This window comes from Lucilia cuprina, chromosome 5 (assembly GCF_022045245.1).
Source record: "Lucilia cuprina isolate Lc7/37 chromosome 5, ASM2204524v1, whole genome shotgun sequence".
Classification (NCBI taxonomy): domain Eukaryota; kingdom Metazoa; phylum Arthropoda; class Insecta; order Diptera; family Calliphoridae; genus Lucilia; species Lucilia cuprina.
Window position 1 is genome coordinate 7,566,778 of NC_060953.1, and position 24,132 is coordinate 7,590,909.

Genomic DNA, 24,132 nt, shown 5'->3' on the forward strand with positions numbered 1-24,132 from the left:
AGATAGATAGATAGATAGTTCTAGTTCTGTTCAAGATCTGTTCTAGTTCTAGTTCTGTTCTAGTTCTGCTCTAGTTCTGTTCTAGTTCGGTTCTGTTCTAGTTCTGTTCTAGTTCTGTTCTAGTTATGTTCTAGTTCTGTTCTAGTTATGTTCTAGTTCTGTTCCAGTTATGTTCTAGTTCTGTTCTAGTTCTGTTCTAGTTCTGTTCTAGTTCTGTTCTAGTTCTGTTCTAGTTCTGTTCTAGTTATGTTCTAGTTCTGTTCTAGTTATGTTCTAGTTCTGTTCTAGTTCTGTTCTAGTTCTGTTCTAGTTCTGTTCTAGTTCTGTTCTAGTTCTGTTCTAGTTCTGTTCTAGTTCTGTTCTAGTTCTGTTCTAGTTCTGTTCTACTTCTGTTCTAGTTCTGTTCTAGTTCTGTTCTAGTTCTGTTCTAGTTCTGTTCTAGTTCTAGTTCTGTTCTAGTTCTGTTCTAGTTCTGTTCTAGTTCTGTTCTAGTTCTGTTCTAGTTCTGTTCTAGTTCTGTTCTAGTTCTGTTCTAGTTCTGTTCTAGTTCTAGTTCTGTTCTAGTTCTGTTCTGTTCTAGTTCTGTTCTAGTTCTGTTCTAGTTCTGTTCTAGTTCTGTTCTAGTTCTGTTCTAGTTCTGTTCTAGTTCTGTTCTGTTCTAGTTCTGTTCTACTTCTGTTCTAGTTCTGTTCTACTTCTGTTCTAGTTCTGTTCTAGTTCTTTTCTAGTTTTGTTCTAGTTCTGTTCTGATTGTGTTCTAGTTCTGTTCTAGTTGTGTTCTAGTTATGTTCTAGTTCTGTTCTAGTTTTGTTCCAGTTCTGTTCTAGTTCTGTTCTAGTTCTGTTCTAGTTCTGTTCTAGTTCTGTTCTAGTTCTGTTCTAGTTCTGTTCTAGTTCTGTTCTAGTTCTGTTCTAGTTCTGTTCTAGTTCTGTTCTAGTTCTGTTCTAGTTCTGTTCTAGTTCTGTTCTAGTTCTGTTCTAGTTCTGTTCCAGTTCTGTTCTAGTTCTGTTCTAGTTCTATTCTAGTTCTGTTCTAGTTCTGTTCTAGTTCTGTTCTAGTTCTGTTCTAGTTCTGTTCTAGTTCTACTTCTGTTCTAGTTCTATTCTAGTTCTGTTCTACTTCTGTTCTAGTTCTCTTTTTTAGTTCTGTTCAAGTTTTCTCTTTTAGTTCTGTTCTAGTTCTGTTCTAGTTCTATTCTAGTTCTGTTCTAGTTCTGTTCTAGTTCTGTTCTAGTTCTGTTCTAGTTCTGTTCTAGTTCTGTTCTAGTTCTGTTCTAGTTCTGTTCTAGTTCTGTTCTAGTTCTGTTCTAGTTCTGTTCTAGTTCTGTTCTAGTTCTGTTCTAGTTCTGTTCTAGTTCTGTTCTAGTTCTGTTCTAGTTCTGTTCTAGTTCTGTTCTAGTTCTGTTCTAGTTCTGTTCTAGTTCTGTTCTAGTTCTGTTCTAGTTCTGTTCTAGTTCTGTTCTAGTTCTGTCTAGTTCTGTTCTAGTTCTGTTCTAGTTCTGTTTTAGTTCTGTTCTAGTTCTGTTCTAGTTATGTTCTAGTTCTGTTCTAGTTCTGTTCTAGTTCTGTTCTAGTTCTGTTCTAGTTCTGTTCTAGTTCTGTTCTAGTTCTGTTCTAGTTCTGTTCTAGTTCTGTTCTAGTTCTATTCTAGTTCTGTTCTACTTCTGTTCTAGTTCTCTTTTTTAGTTCTGTTCAAGTTCTCTCTTTTAGTTCTATTCTAGTTCTGTTGTACTACGAACAATAGGATATCACTATTGAACTTCTTAAAATTTCCATTAAATAATTATAAGTTCGTATAATTATTAATTAATTACTTTTTTATAATTGTAAAATACTACTAATAAAATTATTAAATATTCTGTTTTAACTTTTTTTTTTTGCAATTTTTGTTTTTTTATACATTTCAGATTGTTTTTTTAAATGTTCCATTGCTGTTGGAAATTATTGTTAATAGGCATTGCTGTTGAAAATTATCCATTGCTGTTGGATATTATTGTTTATAGACACTCGTAAAAATTCTCTAAATATTTTTAATTGTTTAGAGTTTTTTGTTGAAATTCGTAATGAATCACTTTAATGCTGTAAACACGTTTTTATAAATCCCTAATCAAAAATACACGAATAAACAATATTTAAAAGGTGAATTCAAGCATTAAATGCAAATAAAAAACAAAAAACACAAGAAAAAAACAACAACAAACAAATAATATATAAAATTTCCTATAAATAGCAAAAAGAAAAAAAAAAACAACGGCTATAATTGAAACAAACAATAAGCAAACTTAACGGCCACACAGAAAAAGAAACAGAAAGGTCGTAAAAATAACAACAACAGCAACACTTATTTATGATAGAACGTGTGAAGTGCAATTAATACGAAACAACAGCAGCAGCAGCTGTAACTCTTACAAATCTTGAGGATACAGAAAAACTCCTACAAACTGTAGTATAACTGAAGGAGAGACTTTTTAAAATCTACACATTATGGAACTGTCATCGTTCATAAAAGAGACAAAGGATGTGGAATTTCAAGATGTTTACTATACGGTGGAGATGAAGAAAAGTTTTGGTGAGTAGAAATAAAAATTCATGAAAAAAACATTATTAAGTAATGAAAGTTATGTTAAATTTTATAAAAGTAGAGATTTTTTTGAAAAAGTACTTTTTCTACTACTTTTTTCAAAAATCTAAATTTTTACTATTACGTGCTTGATGCAAACTAAAACATTGTAAGTTTAATGAAAATAATAAAATTTTAACATTTTGAACAAAATTTTAATATGTATTTTAAAAAAAGTACTTTTTTCTACTACTTTTTTAAAAATCAAAAATTTTTTCATTTAATACCAATTGAAACACTGTAAATATGATAAAAATAATTGAATTTAATGATTTTGAATAAAATTTTATTATTTTGAAAAGGTACTTTTTCTACTACTTTTTTAAAAATCTTAAATTTTTGTATTTTTCACTTAATACCTATTGAAACACTGTAAATATAACAAAAGTAACGAAATTTTACGATTTTAGCAAAATTCTTATATTTTGAAAAAAATAAAATCTTAATTTCTGGTAGTTTTTCTGTAAATTTGTCATACAACAACTAAATTTTATCCTTTTCAAATAAAATTTTAACATTTTTTAAAAAGTACTTTTTCTACTACGTTTTTAAAAATCTTACATATTTGCATTTTTGACTTAATAGCATTTGGAACCCGGTAAATCTGTCAAAAATAACAAATTTTTATAATTTTAAACAAAATTTGAAAATTTTTTAAAAAGTACTTTTTCTACTACTATTTTAAAAATCTTAAATTTTTTGTATTTTTCAATAAATACTAATTAAAACTCTGTAAATTTGTTAAAAATAACTAAATTTTACAATTTTAAACTAAATTGTAACTTTTTGAAAAAAGTACTTTTTCTACTACTTTTTTTAAATTCCAAAATTTTTGTATTTTTGACTTAATACCAACTAAAGCACTGTAATTATTGCAAAAATAACAAAATTTTATAATTTTGAACAAAATTGTAACTTGTATAAAAAGTACTTTTTCTACTACTTTTTTAAAATTGAAAAAAAATTTGTATTTTTGACTTAATACCAACAAGAATACTGTAATTCCTGCAAAAATAACAAAATTTTATAATTTTGAACAAAGCTGTAACATTTTGAAAAAAGTACTTTTTCTACTACTTTTTTAAAAACATCTAAATTTTACTATTTTTTGTAAACAAAATTTGTCAAAAATAACTAAATTTTATTATCTTAAAGAAAAATTTTTACATTTTGAAAAAAGTACTTTTTCTACTACTTTTTTTAAAAATCTTAAATTTTACATTAATTTTTTTCTAAAATCAAATTAAAACTTTATAAATATTAGAAAAACAATAAAATTTTATAGATTTGAAAAAAAGTACTTTTTGCTTTTAATACCGGTACTACTCGTTAATTTATTACAATTATTGTACTTTGTCCCCTTATGTAATGTAGTAGACATTTAATTAAATTAAAATTTCCATTTAACGTATGACGATGTTTATGTAAAATTCTATGCATTTCTAAAAATGATTTATTATAAATTATGATTATAAATTATTTATTACTTATCAGTGAATTATATTACATTTTCTATTTCTATTGCTTTATTATTTACATAGAAACCATAATTTATTACAACTAATCAAAACAATACTTTTTAAAAATATTTACATTTCCCTAATAAGTCTGGAACTGATAATTAGAAATAAAAAAAAAACAACCTATACCAAACGTAATTAAATTGAGACACATGGATTTGATAATAACAATTTGAAAGGTATTGTTGTCACAATCAAAAAAAAGTACAAATTCTACTACTTTTTTAAAAAAGCAACGTAATTTTTTGATATTTTTCTTCTAATTTCAATTTTAACAATGTATATGCAATAAAAATAAGAAATTTTAAATTTTTGAAAAAAGTACTTTTTCTACTACTTTTTTTTAAAAACTTTAAACTTCAATATTTTTCGCTTTATAATAACTGAAACTGTGTAAATTTGTCAAAAATATCAATTTTTTACGATTTTAAACAAAATAGTAATATTTTAAAAAAAGTACTTTTTCTACTACTTTTTTAAAAAACCCCAAATTTTGCTATTTTTACTTAAAACTACGTGAAACTGTGTAAATTTGTCAAAAATAACTAAATTCTTAAATTTTAAACAAAATTGCAACATTTTAAAAAAAGTACTTTTTCTACTACTTTTTCAAAAATCTAAAATTTCTGTATTTTTTTACTTAATACTAACTAAAACATTGTAAATTTGTCAAAAAATAACTAAATTTTAAGATTTTCGACAAAATTTCAACATTTTAAAAATAGTACTTTTTCTACTACTTTTTTTTAAAAAATCTTAAATTTTGCTTTATACCAACTGAAATTGTGTAAATTTGTCAAAAATAACAAAATTTTTCGATTTTAAACAAAATATTAAATTTAAAAAAAGTACTTTTTCTACTACTTTTTTAAAAAATCTTAAATTTTGATATTTTTGGCTAAATACTAACTGAAACTGTATAAATTTATCAAAAATAACTAAATTTCATGATTTTAAACAAAATTGTAACATTTTGCAAAAATGTACTTTTTCTACTACCTTTTTTAAAAGACCGTAAATTTTGCTATTTTTTACTTAAAACCACGTAAAACTGTGTAAATTTGTCAAAAATAACTAAATTTCATGATTTTAAACAAAATTGTAATATTTTAAAAAAGTACTTTTTCTACTACTTTTTTAAAAAACTATAAATTTTGCTATTTTTGGCTTAAAACCAACTGGATCTGTGTAAATTTGTCAAAAATAACGAAATTTCATGGTTTTAAACAAAATTTTAACATTTTGAAAAAAGTACTTTTTTTACTACTTTTTTTGTAAATCTTCAATTTTACTATTTTTTGCCTAATACCAACTGGAACTGTGTAAATTTGTCAAAAATAACTAAATTTTATGATTTTAAACAAAATTGTAACGTTTTGCAAAAAAGTACTTTTTCTACTACTTTTTTAAAAAATCTTAAATTTTGCTATTTTTTGCTTAATACAACGTAAAACTGTGTAAATTTGTCAAAAATAATTAAATTTTACATTGTTAGACAAAATTGTAACATTTTAAAAATAGTACTTTTTCTACTACTTTTTTAAAAAACTTCAAAATTTTGCTATTTTTGGCTTAAAACCAACTGGATCTGTGTAAATTTGTTAAAAATAACGAAATTTCATGGTTTTAAACAAAATTGTAACATTTTGAAACAAGTACTTTTTCTACTACTTTTTTTTGTAAATCTTAAATTTTACTATTTTTTGCTTAATACCAACTGGAACTGTGTAAATTTGTGAAAAATAACAAAATTTTATGATTTTAAACAAAATTGTAATATTTTGAAAAAGTACTTTTTCTACTACTTTTTTTAAAAAACTATAATTTTTGGTTTTTTTTTTGCAGCTTAATTTTAACTTGTATAAAAATGTTGAAAATTTATGATTTTAAAAAAGTACTTTTTCTACTACTTTTTTTTAAAAATCTGAAATTTAGCTATTTTTTGCTTAATTTTAAGTAAAACTTATTAAGTTTGGTAAAATTGCTTAAAAATTTATGATTTAAAAAAAGTACTTTTTCTACTACTTAAAAAAAAAACCTTTTTTTTTGCAATTTACTTAAAATGTTTGTTTTAAAAATTTAAAATTAAAAAAATAATAATTTGTTTACAAAAATATTTTTTAAAATGTTTGTTTTAAAAATTTAAAATTAAAAAAATAATAATTTGTTTACAAAAATATTTTTTTTTTGTATTTTTTTTTTGGATTTGTTGATTATCTGGTATAATACTGCATTAAAATGAAATTTATTTATGGTGTCATTAACTGTTGCTTATAAATTGAGTAAAACTAGACGACTCCTGCTTAAAAAAATCTTTATTTATATATTAGATCATCAAAACTGGTATTGACTCTCAACAACTCATGTTTTAAATGAAAGCTTTCAATGTCATATTTTTTATTAATATGAGAGTTTTTCGCACAAATGTTTTTACCATCTTATTCATAACAATTTATTACAGGTTTATAAAATTTTAAGGATTGTTTTTTGAAAACTATCAATTTTGTTTTTTGTTAAACAAAGAAAAAACAAAATTGTTTTTGGAGAAAAAAGACCTTGACTTTAAAAATGCATTAATATTTATGTCTTGATATTTATATTAGTGTTTATTGTTTAGTGTTATGCGTAAAAAGATTTGCATTGAAAACAAGTTATAACGATAATGTTTTAAAACGTTTTGCGCATAGTAATGGGTTTGGTTAAAACAATAGTTGATAGTTTTTTTAAATAGAAATAAAATAGCGTGGGAACACTTTGGCAAAAATACCGTTAGTTGTTATTACGTTTAAACAAGGATGACATTGGAATTTAAAGTTCTAAGATTAAGCCTGCATCATGATTTTAATTATTTATCTTCCTAATAACTTAATAGAACTTGTCAACAATACATCATCATCATTATTGCCCTATTAGCATCTCTACTAATTCATCACTTGTCAGTCAAATTTGTTTCAGCAAGTTTTTAAAACTAGTGATTTTTCAATTACCTGCTGACACAGCAAAACAAGCAGAGTCATTCTTTCTTTAAAGTGATTAGCTATTGTAGTTTTGCAAAACTATTTATTGAATGTTTAATTGATTATTACTAATTCTATTGCGGTCTCGTTTTCTTTTTTTTGAACACAACAGCAAAAACCAAACAAATAATTAAAGAAGATTTACTTTTTATACGGAAATTATAATGACTAAACAAGGTTGTTGTAGAATTTAAAAAAAAAATCTTAAAAGTTTTGTGAAAAATAATTAATATACAAAATTAAATATTAGTTTAAAAAATTAGCATTGAGTCATAAAAGATTAAATTCTAAAAAAAATGTAATTAGATATTAAAGACTAATTCATTCATTTTATGAAATTTTATAAAATTTACAATATTTTATCTACAATTAAGCTCAAAATACAAAAAAGGAAGATTTTTTTAAAATAGTAGTAAAAAAGTTTTATTTAAAAAATCATAAATTTTTATTATTTTTATTAAACTTACAATAATTAAGTTAAAATTAAACAAAAAAAAAAAAAAAGCAAAATTTTATATTTTTAAAAAAAGTAGTAGAAAAAGTACTTTTTTCGAAATGTTTTTATTATGTTCCATTTTAACAAATTTTAATTGTTTTGTTCGCATTAAGCTAAAAATAGCAAAATTTAATATTTAAAAAAAAGTAGTAGAAAAAGTACTTTTTTGCAAAATGTTACAATTAAGTTTAATTTTAATAAATTTTTATTGTTTTAGTTCGCATTAAGCTGAAAATAGCCAAATTTAACGTTTATAAAAAAAGTAGTAGAAAAAGTACTATTTTCAAAATGTTACAATTAAGTTTAATTTTAATAAATTTTAATTGTTTTAGTTCGTTTTAGGGTAAAAATAGCTAAATTTTATATTTTTTAAAAAAGTAGTAGAAAAAGTACTTTTTTCAAAATGTTACAATTTAGTTTAATTTTAATAAATTTTTATTGTTTTAGTTCGCATTAAGCTGAAAATAGCAAAATTTAACATTTCTAAAAAAGTAGTAGAAAAAGTACTTTTTTCAAAATGTTACAATTAATTTTAATTTTAACGAATTTTAATTGTTTTAGTTCGTTGAAAGCTAAAAATAGCAAAATTTTACATTTTTTTAAAAAAGTAGTAGAAAAAGTACTTTTTTTTAAATGTTAAAATTTTTGTTTGAAATTATAAAGCTTTATAAATTTTAACAAATTTTCAATTTTTATTTTCGTTTTAAGTCAAAAATAACTAAATTAGAGATTTTTAAAAAAGTAGTAGAAAAAGTACTATTTTCAAAATGTTACAATTAGGTTAAATTTTAATTGTTTTAGTTCGTTTTAAGGTAAAAATAGCTAAATTTTATATTTCTAAAAAAAGTAGTAGAAAAAGTACTTTTTTTCAAAATGTTACAATTAAGTTTTTAATACATTTTTATTGCTTTAGTACGTTTTAAGCTAAAAATAGCCAAATTTAACGTTTATAAAAAAAGTAGTAGAAAAAGTACTTTTTTAGAAAAGTTACAATTTAGTTCAAAATTATAAAATTTTGTTATATTTTGTTAAATTTACGATGTTTTAGCTGATATCAAGCCAAAAATAACTAAATTAAAACATTTTAAAAAAGTAGTAGAAAAAGTACTTTTTTTCAAAACGTTACAATTAACTTTCATATTAACAAATTTTAATTGTTTTAATTGTTTGCTATTTTGCTAAAAATTGCAAAATTTAAGATTTTTTAAAAAAGTAGTAGAAAAAGTACTTTTTTTAAATGTTAAAATTTTTGTTTAAAATTATAAAGCTTTATAAATTTTAACAAATTTTCAAATTTTCTTTTCGTTTTAAGTCAAAAATAGCTAAATTAGAGATTTTTAAAAAAGTAGTAGAAAAAGTACCTTTTTAAAAAAGTTAAAATTCTGTTAAAACGAAAAAATTTAGTTCGTTTTTATAAATTTACAGTGTTTCAGTTGGTATTTAGCAAAAAATACAAAAAATTTAAGATTTTTAAAAAAAGTAGTAGAAAAGTACTTTTTAAAAAAGTTACAATTTAATTCAAAATTATAAAATTTTGTTATTTTTTGTTAAATTTACGATGTTTCAGCTGATATCAAGCCAAAAATAGCTAAATTAAAGGTTTTTAAAAAAGTAGTAGAAAAACTACTTTTTTCCAAAACTAGAAAATTTCTTATTTTATAATATTTTTAATATTTTTGCTAAATTTTGGATAATTAATATTTTTTACATTTTAGTTAAAATAAGGCAAAAAATTACAACATTTCTATGTTTTTTAAAGAGTAGTAAAAAAAAGTACTTTTTTAAAAAATCTTAAATTTAGTTATTTTTTATCGAATTTTAACTAAAACTTTATTAATTTCATAAAAATTATGAAAATTAATGATTTTTAAAAAAGTACTTTTTCTACTACTATTTTGAAAATGCTAAAATTTTGCTATTTTCGGCTTGATTTCAAATAAAACATTTGTAAATTTGCTAAAAATTATGAAAAATTTTTCAGAAATTTAAAAAATTAAGATTTTGAAAATAGTACTTTTTCTACTACTTTTTTAGAAAATTGTATATTTTGCTATTTTTTACTTAACTTCAACTAAAACGTTGTAAATTTCATGAAAATTATGCAAAATTAGGATTTTGAAAAAAGTACTTTTTCTACTACTTTTTTAAAAATGCTTAAATTTTGGTATTTTATATTAAATTTCAGATAAAACATTTGAAAATTTGTTAAAAATTATGAAAATGTATCATAAATTTAAAAAAATTTTATTTAAAAAAAAGTACTTTTTTTAATACTTTTTAGAAAATTGTAAATTTAGCTATTTTTCACTTAATTTCAACTAAAACGTTGTAAATTTCATGAAAATTATGCAAAATTACGATTTTTAAAAAAGTACTTTTTCTACTACTTTTTTTAAAAATGCTTAAATTTTGGTATTTTTGGCTTAATTTCAACTAAAACTGTATTCTATTAATACAAATGATGAAAATTTATTATTTTAAAAAAGTACTTTTTCTACTACTTTTTTTAAAAATGCTTAAATTTAACTATTTTTGGCTAAATTTCAACTAAAACTTTATTATTTTTAATAAAAATTAATGATTTTTAAAAAAGTACTTTTTCTACTACTTTTTTAAAAAATGTTTTAATTTAGCTATTTTTGGTTAAATTTCAACTAAAACTTTATTCATTTCATAAAAATGATAAAAATTGATGATTTTGAAAAAAGTACTTTTTCTACTACTTTTTTCAAAATACTTAAATTTAGCTATTTTTAGTTAAATTTCATCTAAAACTTTATTCATTTCATAAAAATGATAAAAATTAATGATTTTGAAAAAAGTACTTTTTCTACTACTTTTTTAAAAAAATCACAAAATTTTGCTTAAAATTCAATAGCAATTAAGGTTTTAAAGGAAAAATTAGTTTTTTAATGAATGCAAGTGCTTTCAACATTTTAAAATTTGGTTAAAATGAGCTAATTTAATGTTTTTTTTAATAAAATATTAAACAAACTTTAAATGGCTAATTAAAAATACAAGTTTTTGTTTTCGTTATTAATTAGAAATGAAAGTGTAGTATATGAATTAAATTCCAAAATATGTATTGCATATATAAATGACGTCAATAAATAATTTATATAAATGTTTTAATAGAAAAATTATTATTATTATTTCCACCTGCCAGAAATGGACAATAAATTTGCAAATAAATAATTAACATAAACTGATTATAGAACTAAATATTATAATGTGAAGCAAGAAATTTCAAAGAAATAATACAAGTTTTTTTTTCATTTAAACCAGTTTTTCTGAATTCTGAAAACTGTTTTTTTTATTAATCAACATTAATTTCATGTCTTATTGCAAATTATTTAACTCTTGTCATTGCAACACTTTGTTATGTTTGCAAACTTTTAATATGGCTTCTTATTGTTGCTTTTAAGTTTTACCACAATATGTGGCAAATCTTAGCACAAATCGTGTGTTAGGTAGTTGGTAAAACAAGTTTCAATTAATAAGCCATGCGAGTGAGTGTGTGTGGTAACCAACTCGAATGGCTAAAATTTTTAAATTATTAACAAAATTGTATGATTTTATTTTTGCTATGACACAAATGTAAATAATGCAATACAAGAAAAAAATGTAGTTTATTGAAATTATTACAAAAAAATAATGCCTTTTTAAAAAACTTTTTACACAATTGCTTTGAACTACTTACAACATTTGTTAATAAAAACAACAAAATTTCTAACATGAATGTAGTTTTCCATATGAAATCTAACAAAAAATTAGCAAAATTTTGAATTTTTTAAAAAAAAAGTAGTAAAAAAGTACTTTTTTAAAAAATATCAAAATTTTACCATTTTTAGTCAAATTTATTAGTTTTAATTCGAGTTTTAGCAAAAAATAACAAAATTTTAAATTTTTTAAAAAAGTAGTAGAAAAAGTACTTTTTGAAAAATATCAAAATTTTAGTATTTTTAGTCAAATTTATAAGTTTTAATTCGAGTTTAAGCAAAAAATAACAAAATTTTACATTTTTTAAAAAGTAGTAAAAAAGTACTTATTTAAAAAATCCTAAATTTCATTGTTTTTCTTCAATTTTAGTAATTTTAGCTTATGTATAGGCAAAAAATAAAAAAATATAAATTTTTAAAAAAGTAGTAGAAAAAGTACTTTTTGAAAAATATCAAAATTTTAGTATTTTTAGTCAAATTTATAAGTTCTAGATCGAGTTTAACCAAAAAATAACAAAATTTTACCTTTTTAAAAAAGTAGTAGAAAAAGTACTTTTTGAAAAACAATAAAATTTCATTAAATATGTTCAAAAAACTAAGTTTCGAACAAGAAACTAGTTTTCTATATAAAATCTAACAAAAAATTAGCAAAATTTTGAATTTTTTTAAAAAGTAGTAGAAAATGTACTTTTTGAAAATTTTCATTGTTTCTCTTCAAATTTATAAGTTTAAGTTTGAGTTTAAGCAAAAAATAACAAAATTTTCGATTTATAAAAAAGTAGTAGAAAATGTACTTTTTCAAAAATTACAAATTTCATTGTTTTTCTTCAAATTTATAAGTTTTAGTTTGAGTTTAGTAAAAAATAACAAAATTTTAGAATTTTAAAAAAGTAGTAGAAAAAGTACTTTTTAAAAATGCAAAATATCATTGTTTTTATTCAAATTTATAAGTTTTAGTTTGAGTTTAAGTAAAAAAATTAACAAAATTTTCGATTTTTAAAAAAGTAGTAGAAAAAGTACTTTTTGAAAAATGCAAAATTTCATTGCTTTTCTTCAAATTTATAAGTTTTAGTTTGAGTTTAAGTAAAAAATAACAAAATTTTAGATTTTTAAAAAAAGTAGTAGAAAAGGTACTTTTTCCAAAATACAAACTTCCTCAAAAATTTAGAATTTAAGTTCGAATTTAAGCAAAAAATAACCAAAATTTCGATTTTTAAAAAAGTAGTAGAAAAGGTACAAAATTTTAGATTTAAGAAAAAAAAGTAGTAGAAAAAGTACTTTTTCTATTAATTCTAAATTTTCATTATATTTATTATAATTTTTTGAATTTATAAATTTTTATTAAAATCTTTCTAAACGTTAAACAACCATAACCCTAAGATTAAATCCAACAAAAAAAAATCAATTAATAAATAATTATATATTTTTATTTAATTAATTAGTATATGTATGCTTAACTACCAGTTGATAACTGTGTGTTCTCACTATCACTATAACAGCAATTTTAACAAGTTTTGACATTTCAACTATTTGCTATTTATTTCCCTAATTAATTAAAATTGCAAATTAAAAACTTGTCCGTACTTTTTTTCTTTGTACATAAACAAATATTATTAAGTGTTGAATGGCAGTTAAGAATAAATTATTATTACTATATGTATGTAGTTTTTTGTAATGTATATATTAATTCTCTTTACAATAGTTGGACGGATATTACTATTGTAATAAATGATCGTTCGCTGCACTTTTTACTATAGTTAACTGGCATTAATAAGACTTTGCACGAGACCAAGTAACACATTTATCATCTGTTGACATGTTTTTTTTTTTTTTATATGTATGTTAATGGGTAGATTATTGACTAGATTATACTAAACTAAAGAATAGACTTTGTACTAGACTATGGACTGTACTATAGGATAGACTATATACTAGACTATAGGCTAGACTATAGACTAGATTATAGACTAGAAAAAAGACTAGACTGTAGAGTAGACTAAACAATATAGTAGACTATATACTAGGCTATACGTTAGACTTTAGACTAGTCTATAGACTAGACTTTAGATTAGTCTATAGACTAGACTCTAGACTAGTCTATACACTAGACTATAGACTAGACTATAGACTATACTATAGAATAGCCTAAAGACTAGACTGTAGACTAGACTATGGACTAGACTAAACTATAGGGTAGACTATATACTAGCCTATTGGCTAGACTATAGACTAGACTTTACACTATACTATAGACTAGACTATAGACTAGACTATAGACTAGACTATAAACTAGACTATAGACTAGACTATAAACTAGACTATAGACTAGACTATAGCCTAGACTAGGGTAGACTATATACTAGGCTATTGGCTAGACTATAGACTAGACTTTAGACTAGACTATAGACTAGACTATAGACTAGACTATAGACTAGACTATAGACTAGACTATAGACTAGACTATAGACTAGACTATAGACTAGACTATAGACTAGACTATAGACTAGACTATAGACTAGACTATAGACTAGACTATAGACTAGACTATAGACTAGACTATAGACTAGAATATAGACTAGACTATAGACTAGACTATAGACTAGACTATAGACTAGACTATAGACTAGACTATAGAGTAGACTATAGACTAGACTATAGAGTATACTATAGACTATAGACTAGACTATAGACTATACTATAGACTAGACTATAGTCTATAGACTAGACTATAGACTAGACTTTAGACTAGACTATAGACTAGACTATAGACTAGACTATAGACTAGACTATAGACTAGACTATAGACTAGACTATAGACTAGACTATAGACTAGACTATAGACTAGACTATAGACTAGACTATAGACTAGACTATAGACTAGACTATAGACTAGACTATAGACTAGACTATAGACTAGACTATAGACTAGACTATAGACTAGACTATAGACTAGACTATAGACTAGACTATAGACTAGACTATAGACTAGACTATAGACTAGACTATAGACTAGACTATAGAGTAGACTATAGACTAGACTATAGAGTATACTATAGACTATAGACTAGACTATAGACTAGACTATAGACTAGACTATAGACTAGACTATAGACTAGACTATAGACTAGACTATAGACTAGACTATAGACTAGAATATAGACTAGACTATAGACTAGACTATAGACTAGACTATAGACTAGACTATAGACTAGACTATAGACTAGACTATAGACTAGACTATAGACTAGACTATAGACTAGACTATAGACTAGACTATAGACTAGACTATAGACTAGACTATAGACTAGACTATAGACTAGACTATAGACTAGACTATAGTCTATAGACTAGACTATAGACAAGACTATATACTAGACTATAGACTAGACTATAGACTAGGCTATAGACTAAATTATAGACTAGACTATAGACTAGACTATAGACTAGACTATAGAGTAGACTATAGACTAGACTATAGACTATAGACTAGACTATAGACTAGACTATAGACTAGTTTATAGACTATAGACTAGACTATAGACTAGACTATAGACAAGACTATAGACTAGACTAAAGACTAGACTATAGACTAGTTTATAGACTAGACTATAGAGTAGACTATAGACTAGACTATAGACTAGACTATAGACTAGACTATAGACTAGACTATAGACTAGACTATAGACTAGACTATAGACTAGACTATAGACTAGACTATAGACTAGACTATAGACTAGACTATAGACTAGACTATAGACTAGACTATAGACTAGACTATAGACTAGACTATAGACTAGACTATAGACTAGACTATAGTCTATAGACTAGACTATAGACAAGACTATATACTAGACTATAGACTAGACTATAGACTAGGCTATAGACTAAATTATAGACTAGACTATAGACTAGACTATAGACTAGACTATAGACTAGACTATAGACTATAGACTAGACTATAGAGTAGACTATAGACTAGACTATAGACTATAGACTAGACTATAGACTAGACTATAGACTAGACTATAGACTAGTTTATAGACTATAGACTAGACTATAGACTAGACTATAGACAAGACTATAGACTAGACTAAAGACTAGACTATAGACTAGTTTATAGACTATAGATTAGACTATAGACTAGACTGTAGACTAAACTATTGACTAGACTATAGACTAAACTATAAACTAGACTATACTATAGACTAGACTATAGACTAGACTATGGACTAGACCATAGACTAGACTATAGACTAGACTATAGACTAGACTAAAGACTAGACTATAGACTAGACTATAGGCTTGTTGATCAGTTCTAGTTTTGTTCTAGTTCTGTTATAGTTCAGTTCTATTTCCGTTCCAGTTCTTTTCTAGTTCTGTTGTAGTTCTGTTCTAGTTCTATTGTAATTCTGTTCTAGTTTTGTTTTAGTTCTGTTCTAGTTCTTTTCTGTTCTAGTTCTGTTCTAGTTCTGATCTAGTTCTGTTCTTGTTTTGTTCTACATCTGCTTAAGTTTTGTACTAGTTCTGTTTAAGTTCTGTTGTAGTTGTGTTCTAGTTCTGTTCTGGTTGTGTTCTAGTTGTGTTCTGGTTGTGTTTTGGTTGTGTTTTAGTTCTGTTCTTGTTCTGTACAAGTTCTGTTCTGTTCTAGTTCTGTACAAGTTCTGTTCTAGTTCTGTTCTATTTCTGTTCAAGTTCTGTTCTAGTTATGTTCTAGTTGTTTTTTATGTTTTTTTTGTTCTAGTTACATACATAAATATGTATGTCCATTTTTTGTTCTAGTACAGGTTCCAATATAAAATTTGTATGATTTTGGTGTTGTACACTTTATGTGATTTTATTATCTCTCTAACAAAACGTATTCGTACGTGTCACATCCATCATCTATTTGTGGTCTTTCCGTCAGTCATACAAATATTTGCTTGTGATACATTTCAATTAAGATTTATTTAATTCTAACAAAATGCTAAATGTTTATGTTCATTATTTTTATGGTATAATAGAAAAATATGTGTCAAATATATATAAAAAAAACTTAAACTACAGAAGACCCTCTTGTAGTCAGCAAATGAATTTATGAATTTAATGTAAGAGATATTGACAACAATGGTGTTTTGTTTGTTTTTTATAAGTGAGAACATAACGATATGGCAATATCCTTTTGAGAGAGAGAAAGGAATTGTAATAATAAAACCGTTGGAAAATAATAGTGTGGTCAACTTTAGTAGTTAAAAAGCTAAACTTTTTAGTTCTATTTGTATTGATTTCGTGTAAACAAGTTTTTAAAGAGCCAACTGTTTTATTTTTTTATAGATAAAATATATTTAAACAATGTTAATTTTTTTTACTGTAATTTAAAATTAGATTAAAAACGTTTAAGGAATTTTTGTGTTTTTAAAAATTGTATTTATTTTTTAATTTATTTAAAAAAAAATTGCAAAAACAAAATTACTCGTGTGAGAATAAATTAAAATTTTTATGAATTTATTGAACTGTTTAATGATAATTTATTAACTTTTATACAAAATCAATGACAATTTGTCGCCTGTTAATAAAGCAAAGCTGTTAGACTTTTATTAAATTTTGTTTTAGCTGATTAATTTTTTTTAACAAAAATCTTGTTACTTGAATGTGTATTGATTCTTTTTTCAGAATATGTTGTGAGTCATTTAAAATCTCTTGTTTTTTAAATTTTTTCTTTATTAACTATTTAATACAAAATTACTTTAATGCCATAATAATTTAAGTGTTAAGATCTTAACAAAGATCAACAATTAAGTGGTAGATACAATTTTACACTTAATTTAATTATTATTATTACAAGTATAATAAATGTTTCTTTATTTACTGCTAATTACCTACTGCAGTCATTTTTCTTATAGTTACTGCTTGCCAGAGCAAAATTTTATTTTTTTAATAAAGAAAAGTAATTTTTTTTTATGTCGCCCGCGTCAACAAAATTTATTTTAATTTTTCAAAAGTTCATTGTACTCAACACTAAAAATGTATCGTTTTTTTTTTTAATTTAACGTAAAATATTTTCTAAATAAACAAATTTTATTTAAAATAATTCAATTTTCTTTGAATTTGTTTAAATTTCATCTAGATTTATATTATCTTTCAATATTCTGCCAATATCAACACCTTCTTGTAATTAAGCGTTTTTATTATTTACGCATGTTTACAGCACTTGTTAAATATGCCAAAATGTCTGCATTTCTTTGTTTACAATTTGTTTTCCAAACAACTTGTTTGTTATTGTTTTGTTGTTGGCAAAAAGCCTAATATTTGATATGCAAACTTTGTTCATTCACATCTTTTTGTGTGCTTGTGTTTGTTTGTTTTGAACTTGCACGTTTTTTTGTTTTATTTTTTCAATCTTTTACTCACCGTTAATTTCATAATGTCAAGTTTTTGTTATTGTTTTGCTGCCTTTGCTCTTTTCTTATGTTTATATTTTTGTTGTTATTGCTTTTGCCTTTTACGGTAAATTCTAATTGTTAATGCTTACATTACATTTTTATCACTTTGTTGTTGGTGTTGTTGCGTGTGCTTGTTTTTTTGCTTGCATTAATTTGTATTGTTTTCTTTATTCTCGTGTAAATTTATTTTAAGTTTATTCATAATTTCTTTTCACACAGGGAAGAGAAACATTTTAGTCAAAAAGAGAGTGAACAATATGATTTTGAAATTTTTTACAAAAGGAAGTTTCTGTTTACTCTTCAGATCATAAGTTTTGTATAGGAAATTGTGTTGGGACACAAGTTTGTTATAAAAAATTTTGTTGAGAAACAAGTTTGCTATAAAAAATTTTGTTGAGACACTTCTTTTCTATAGGAGATTGTGTTAAAAACAGTTTTCTGTGTTGTGACCCATTTTTTTAATAGAAAAGTGAGTCGGTTCACAAGTTTTCAATACAAAATTGTGTTGGGACACATGCTACCTTTAGAAAATTGTGTTGAGATACATGTTTTTTTTATAGAAAATTGTGTTGGGACACATGTTTTTTATAGAAAATTGTGTTGGGACACATGTTTTCTACAGAAAATTGTGTCGGTTCACAAGTTTTCAATACAAAATTGTGTTGGGACACATGTTACCTTTAGAAAATTGTGTTGGGGCACATGTTTTCCATGGAAAATTGTGTTGGGACACATGTTTACTATAGAAAATTTTGTTGAGACACTTTGCTTTCTATAGAAAATTGTGTTGGGACACATGTTTTCTATAGAAAATTGTGTTGGGACACATGTTTTCTATAGAAAATTGTGTTGGGACACATGTTTTCTATAGAAAATTGTGTTGGGACACATGTTTTCTATAAAAAATAGTGTTGGGACACATGTTCGCTATAAAAATTAGTTGGGACACTTCTTTTCTATAGGAAATTGTGTTGAGAGACAAGTTTTTTGTGTTGTAACACATGTTTTCGATAGAAAAGCATGTTGGGTGACATCTTTTTTTATGCAAATTGTGTTGGGACACATGTTACCTATAAAAAAATTGTGTTGGTACACAAGTTTTCCATAAAAAATTGTGTTGAGACACAAGTTTTCTTTAGAAAATTTTGTTGAGACATTTGTTTTCTATAGAAAATTGTGTTGGGGCACATGTTTTCTATAGAAAATTGTATTAGGACACATGTTTTCTGTAGAAATTGTGTTGGGACACATTTCGAGTGTATGTTGAGTGACAAGTTGTTTTTATAGGTAATTGTTTTGGAACACATGTTACCTATAAAAAATTGTGTTGGTACATAAGTTTCCATAAAAAATTGTTGGGACACAAGTTTTCTATAGAAAATTTTGTTGGGACACAAAGTTTTTTATAGAAAATTGTGTTGGGACACATGTTCGCTATATAAAATTTTGTTAGGACACTTCTTTTCTATATGAGATTGTGTTTATACATCAGTTTTCTTTAGAAAATTTTGTTGAGACACATGTTTTTTGTGTTGTGACACATGTTTTCAATGGAAAGGTATGTTGGGTCACATGTTTTCTATAAAAAATGATGTTGGGACAAATGTATTCTATAAAAAATGTGTTGGGAAACATGTTGCCTATAGGAAAATGTGTAGAGATACATGTTTTCCATGGAAAATTGTGTTGGGACACATGTTTTTTTATAGAAAATTGTGTTGGTACACAAGTTTTCTGTAGAAAATTGTGTCAAAATAAATGTTTTCTATAGAAAATTGTGTGAAGACATAAAATTTTCTATTAAAACATATATTTGAACAACATACATATTTCTAAAGAAATCTCTTGTGAGTCAAAATTTAAAATGAAATCTCTTATACAAACACTGTACATAAGTTTTCTTTTGAAAATTTTATTCAATTTCTTATAGAACATTTTCTTTTCATTATATTTCAGTTAAAGTCATTGGCCAGCGTGAAATACTCAAAGGTGTTAGTGGCAGTTTTCGTAATGGTCAATTATCCGCCATTATGGGACCCTCGGGTGCGGGAAAAAGTAGTCTTTTAAATGCTATATCAGGTTACTGGTAAGTATATTAATTTTTTTATAAAAATAATTATACGTAAAACCTGTTATATAATAAATTCCCAATATTTAGTACTTCTGGTGTATCGGGCCATTTAAAAATTGATCGCAAAAACTCTTGTTATATAACACAAGAAGATCATCATCAAACTTTGCTATCGGTAGAAGAACTAATGCATTTGGCTTGTGATTTGAAAATAAAACGTGAAGATTGCAAAAATAAGAAACAATTAATAGAAGATATTCTAGTGAATTTGAACTTAAATCATAGACGTAATGTAAAAGCCAATAAATTAAGTGGTGGTGAAAGAAAACGCCTCTCAGTGGCTTTGGAATTAGTGGCCAATCCAAAAATATTCTTTCTAGATGAACCCACTAGTGGTTTGGATGAGGTGACGGCTTTACAATGCATACGATTACTAAGTAATTTGGCTAAACAAGGTCACACTGTTGTGTGTACCATACATCAACCGTCGGCCACGATTTTTAATTATTTCGATAATGTTTATGTTTTGGCTCAGGGGAAATGTGTTTATCAGGGTCCTCCCTTGGCATTAGTGCCGTTTTTGGATCAGGCTCAAATGGAATGTCCTAAACATTACAGTCCTTCGGATTATAGTAAGTGGGAAGCACGTATTTTTTTTATAATTTTCTTTATCTGATTTATTATTTTTCTATTCTAGTAATCGAACTTTGTGATTTTGAGGGACCCAATATTATCACTCACTTGTCCTCTCTCATGGATAATGGCAAACTTATCTACAGTCCTCCGTTGCTTATAGATAACAATAAAAATGTTGCAGATAAAGGTGTGGCTAGTGCTGATACTCCTTCGTTTATATTTCGTCATGCTGTTACTTCATTCTTTCCCGAAATTAATCAAACTCCGGGTTTTTCTTCTCTATTAACCAAATCGCATAATTCTTTCTTTACCGGCACTTCTCTGTTAGTTGAACATATGAAAATGTTTTCCAAAAATCTATCAAAATCTTCAGAAGGTACCTCAGGTTTTCAGCAGTTTTGTGTTTTAACGCGCATTATGTTTTTACGTATTCTACGGGCTCGCATTCCAATCATCATACAGTTTATACACCACGCCATGGTGGGTTTGTGTTTTGGTGAGTTTTCATTTGTTGCTCAGTTGAAGTTTTAAAGGTTTTTATTGTTATTTTCATCTTTTACAGGTTTACTTTTCTATAATCTGGGTAATCAGGGTTCACATATGTTTGCTCATTTGAAATTTTGCATTAGTGCTATTTTAATGATTGCCTATACCCAAGTAACCATACCAGTATTGACCTGTAAGTCCATAAACTAAACTATATTTAAGACAGTTCTATAAAATTTCCCTTCTTTTCAGTTCCTTTAGAAGTACAAATTGTTAAAAAGGAAACCTTTAATCACTGGTATTCTTTGACTCCCTACTATATGGCCATGAGTATAAGTCGTCTTCCACTACAGGTATTTATTCGCCTTCTTTCCACTTTTGGCTTATTTTATATTCTCTCATTTGTTTCCTCTTTAGATTATATACAATGTTATATATCTTTCCATTATTTATTGGATGACCGGTTTTCCTCCTCAATGGTGGCGTTTTGCTATTTTTATTGCAGTGGGTCTAATGACATCATTTGTGGCTGAAGGTTTAGGTTTGTCCATAGGAGCAACATTTAGTATAACGGTAAGGAAGGTTAAGGATATATTTAAAAGAAAATTTTCTATAGAAAACTTGTGCTTGACTATAGATCAGTCAATAGTCTTGACTATAGATCAATCTATAGTCGTGAATATAGATCAATCTATAGTCGTGACTATAGATCAATCTATAGTCTTGACTATAGATCAATCTATAGTCTTGACTATAGATCAATCAATAGTCTTGACTATAGATCAATCAGTAGTCTTGACTATAGATGAATCAATAGTCTTGACTATAGATCAATCAATAGTCTTGACTATAGATCAATCAATAGTCTTGACTATAAATCAATCTATAGTCTTGACTATAGATCAATCTAGACTCTTGACTATAGATCAATCTATAGTCTGACTATAGATCAATCTATAGTCTGACTATAGATCAATCAATCTATAGTCTGACTATAGATCAATCTATAGTCTTGACTATAGATCAATCTATACTCTTGACTATAGATCAGTCTATTGTCTAGTCTATTATTTTGACTGTAGTTCAGTCCATGTTCTAGATCAGTCTATAGTTTTGACTATAGCTCAGTCTATAGTCTTGACTATAGATCAGTATATAGTATTGACTTTAGATCAGTCTATAGTCTTGACTACAGATCAGTCTATAGTATTGACTACAGATCAGTCTATAGTCTTGACTGTAGATCAGTCTGTAGTCTTGGCTATAGATTAGTATATAGTCTTGACTATAGATCAGTCTATAGTCTTGACTATAGATCAGTCTATAGTCTTGACTATATATCAGTCTATAGTCTTGACTATAGATCAGTCTATAGTCTTGACTATAAATCAGTCTAGTCTTGACTATAGATCAGTCTATAGTCTTGACTATAGGTTAGTCTATAGTCTTGACTGTAGGTTTGTCTATAGTCTTGACTATAGATCAGTCTATTGTCTTGTTTTGTAAGCTAGAGTATAGATCAGTCAGTAGACTATAGATCAGTCCATAGTCTTGACTATAGATCAGTCTACAGTCTTGACTATAGATCAGTCTATAGTCTTGACTATAGGTCAGTTTGTAGTCTTGACTATAGGTTAGTCTATAGTCTTGACTATAGGTTAGTCTATAGTCTTGACTATAGGTTAGTCTATAGTCTTGACTATAGGTTAGTCTATAGTCTTGACTATAGGTTAGTCTATAGTCTTGACTGTAGGTTAGATCAATTTATAGTCTTGACTATAGATCAGTCTATAGTCTTGACTATAGATCAGTCTATAGTCTTGACCATAGATTAGTCTGTAGTCTTGGTTTATAATCTAGACTATAGATAAGTCTGTAGACATAAATAAATATCAGCTCGAAATCTTAACTATTGCTCAGTCTATAGTCTATACTATAGCGACAATAGGGACTCAAGTTTTCTTTAGAAAATTATGATTTTCTCTTAAAATCCACTTTAAATGGAATTATATGTTGTTTACCTTTTCTTCTCTTTCTAGAACGGTTCCGTTGTGGGACCCATGATCATTGCCTCCTTCATTGGCTTAGCGATTTATGGTTTTGATTTTGCACCCCAAATACCTGACCTCATGAATTTCGGCATGAAAACCAGTTTTATGCGTAACGGTGTAGTGGCTTTGGTTTTAACACTCTTCGGTTATGGTCGTGAAACATTAGATTGTGATGATATCTATTGTCATTTTAGTGATCCTCGAGTATTGTTGAGATTCTTAGATTTGGAAAAGGTCACTTTGCAACAGCAATTTATGTATTTATTTGTTTTATTGGTATTATTTAGATCTTTATTGTATATAAGTTTAAGGGTACAATGTAAAACGTAAGAGCGTGAGATAAGGGAAGAGGATTAGATAATTTTTAAAGAAAAACATTCCTAAAATATGTTATTTTAGCTTAGAAAGTAGATAGAACGTTTTAAGAAATTTTGGAAAGATTTAAGTTTTAGATCCTTTAAAATAATACGTTTTTTAACGAACATTTATAGAAAAATGGTTAGGGGTAGAAATCGTATCTATTGGTTGAGCCAATTGAATTTGATTTCTTAAGTAAATTTATTGAAACTAATGTTATCCTTTCTAAATTTGGTTTTCATACAAAAATTTTCGAAATAGTTTCTAAACATTTCTTATGAAAGAAACCTGTGATAATTTTAAAATAAAATTATATTAAATTAAATACATTTTGCAATAAAATTGTTAAAAATTTAGTTAGTTTTTAAGTTAATCAAAAAAAGTTTGATAACTATGAAAATTAAAATAAAATTGTAAAAAAAACCTATAAAATTCCTAATTTATATAAATCCTTAAACAGTAATTCAGTATTTGCCTCAAACTTTCACCATTTAATTGCCAAATTTGTTTATTTAAAAATATGCCTTTTCTTGCTAAAAAACATTTATTTTTGATTGTATATAAATTATTGTCATTAGAAAAAAATCTCACTAATTTTTAGTTTTTTCCCCAAAATACATTTCCAAAATATTTTTATTAAATAGAACTTTTAATTATATTCTTTAGATTAAGTAAAATCTATTTATAAAGGGCGATATTATTAAATGTATACTAATTTTTTATGTAAATATAACAAAATCA

At 25.2% G+C, this 24,132-nt stretch overlaps 1 protein-coding gene across 1 annotated transcript in view; it reads left to right on the forward strand.

Annotated features, from left to right (window-relative positions):
* The window catches only part of LOC111683627 (ATP-binding cassette sub-family G member 1), a 35,688-nt gene extending 11,784 nt beyond the window's left edge, over nucleotides 1-23,904 (forward strand). Inside the window, exons 2-9 of the mRNA XM_046951028.1 lie at nucleotides 1,907-2,568; nucleotides 19,747-19,876; nucleotides 19,949-20,493; nucleotides 20,559-20,993; nucleotides 21,060-21,176; nucleotides 21,236-21,336; nucleotides 21,401-21,556; nucleotides 23,023-23,904. Coding sequence (XP_046806984.1) covers nucleotides 2,484-2,568; nucleotides 19,747-19,876; nucleotides 19,949-20,493; nucleotides 20,559-20,993; nucleotides 21,060-21,176; nucleotides 21,236-21,336; nucleotides 21,401-21,556; nucleotides 23,023-23,364 — 1,911 coding nt within the window. The 5' untranslated portion in view covers nucleotides 1,907-2,483 and the 3' untranslated portion in view covers nucleotides 23,365-23,904. The remainder of the gene's footprint in view (nucleotides 1-1,906; nucleotides 2,569-19,746; nucleotides 19,877-19,948; nucleotides 20,494-20,558; nucleotides 20,994-21,059; nucleotides 21,177-21,235; nucleotides 21,337-21,400; nucleotides 21,557-23,022) is intronic.
* The last annotated feature ends 228 nt before the right edge of the window (nucleotides 23,905-24,132 follow it).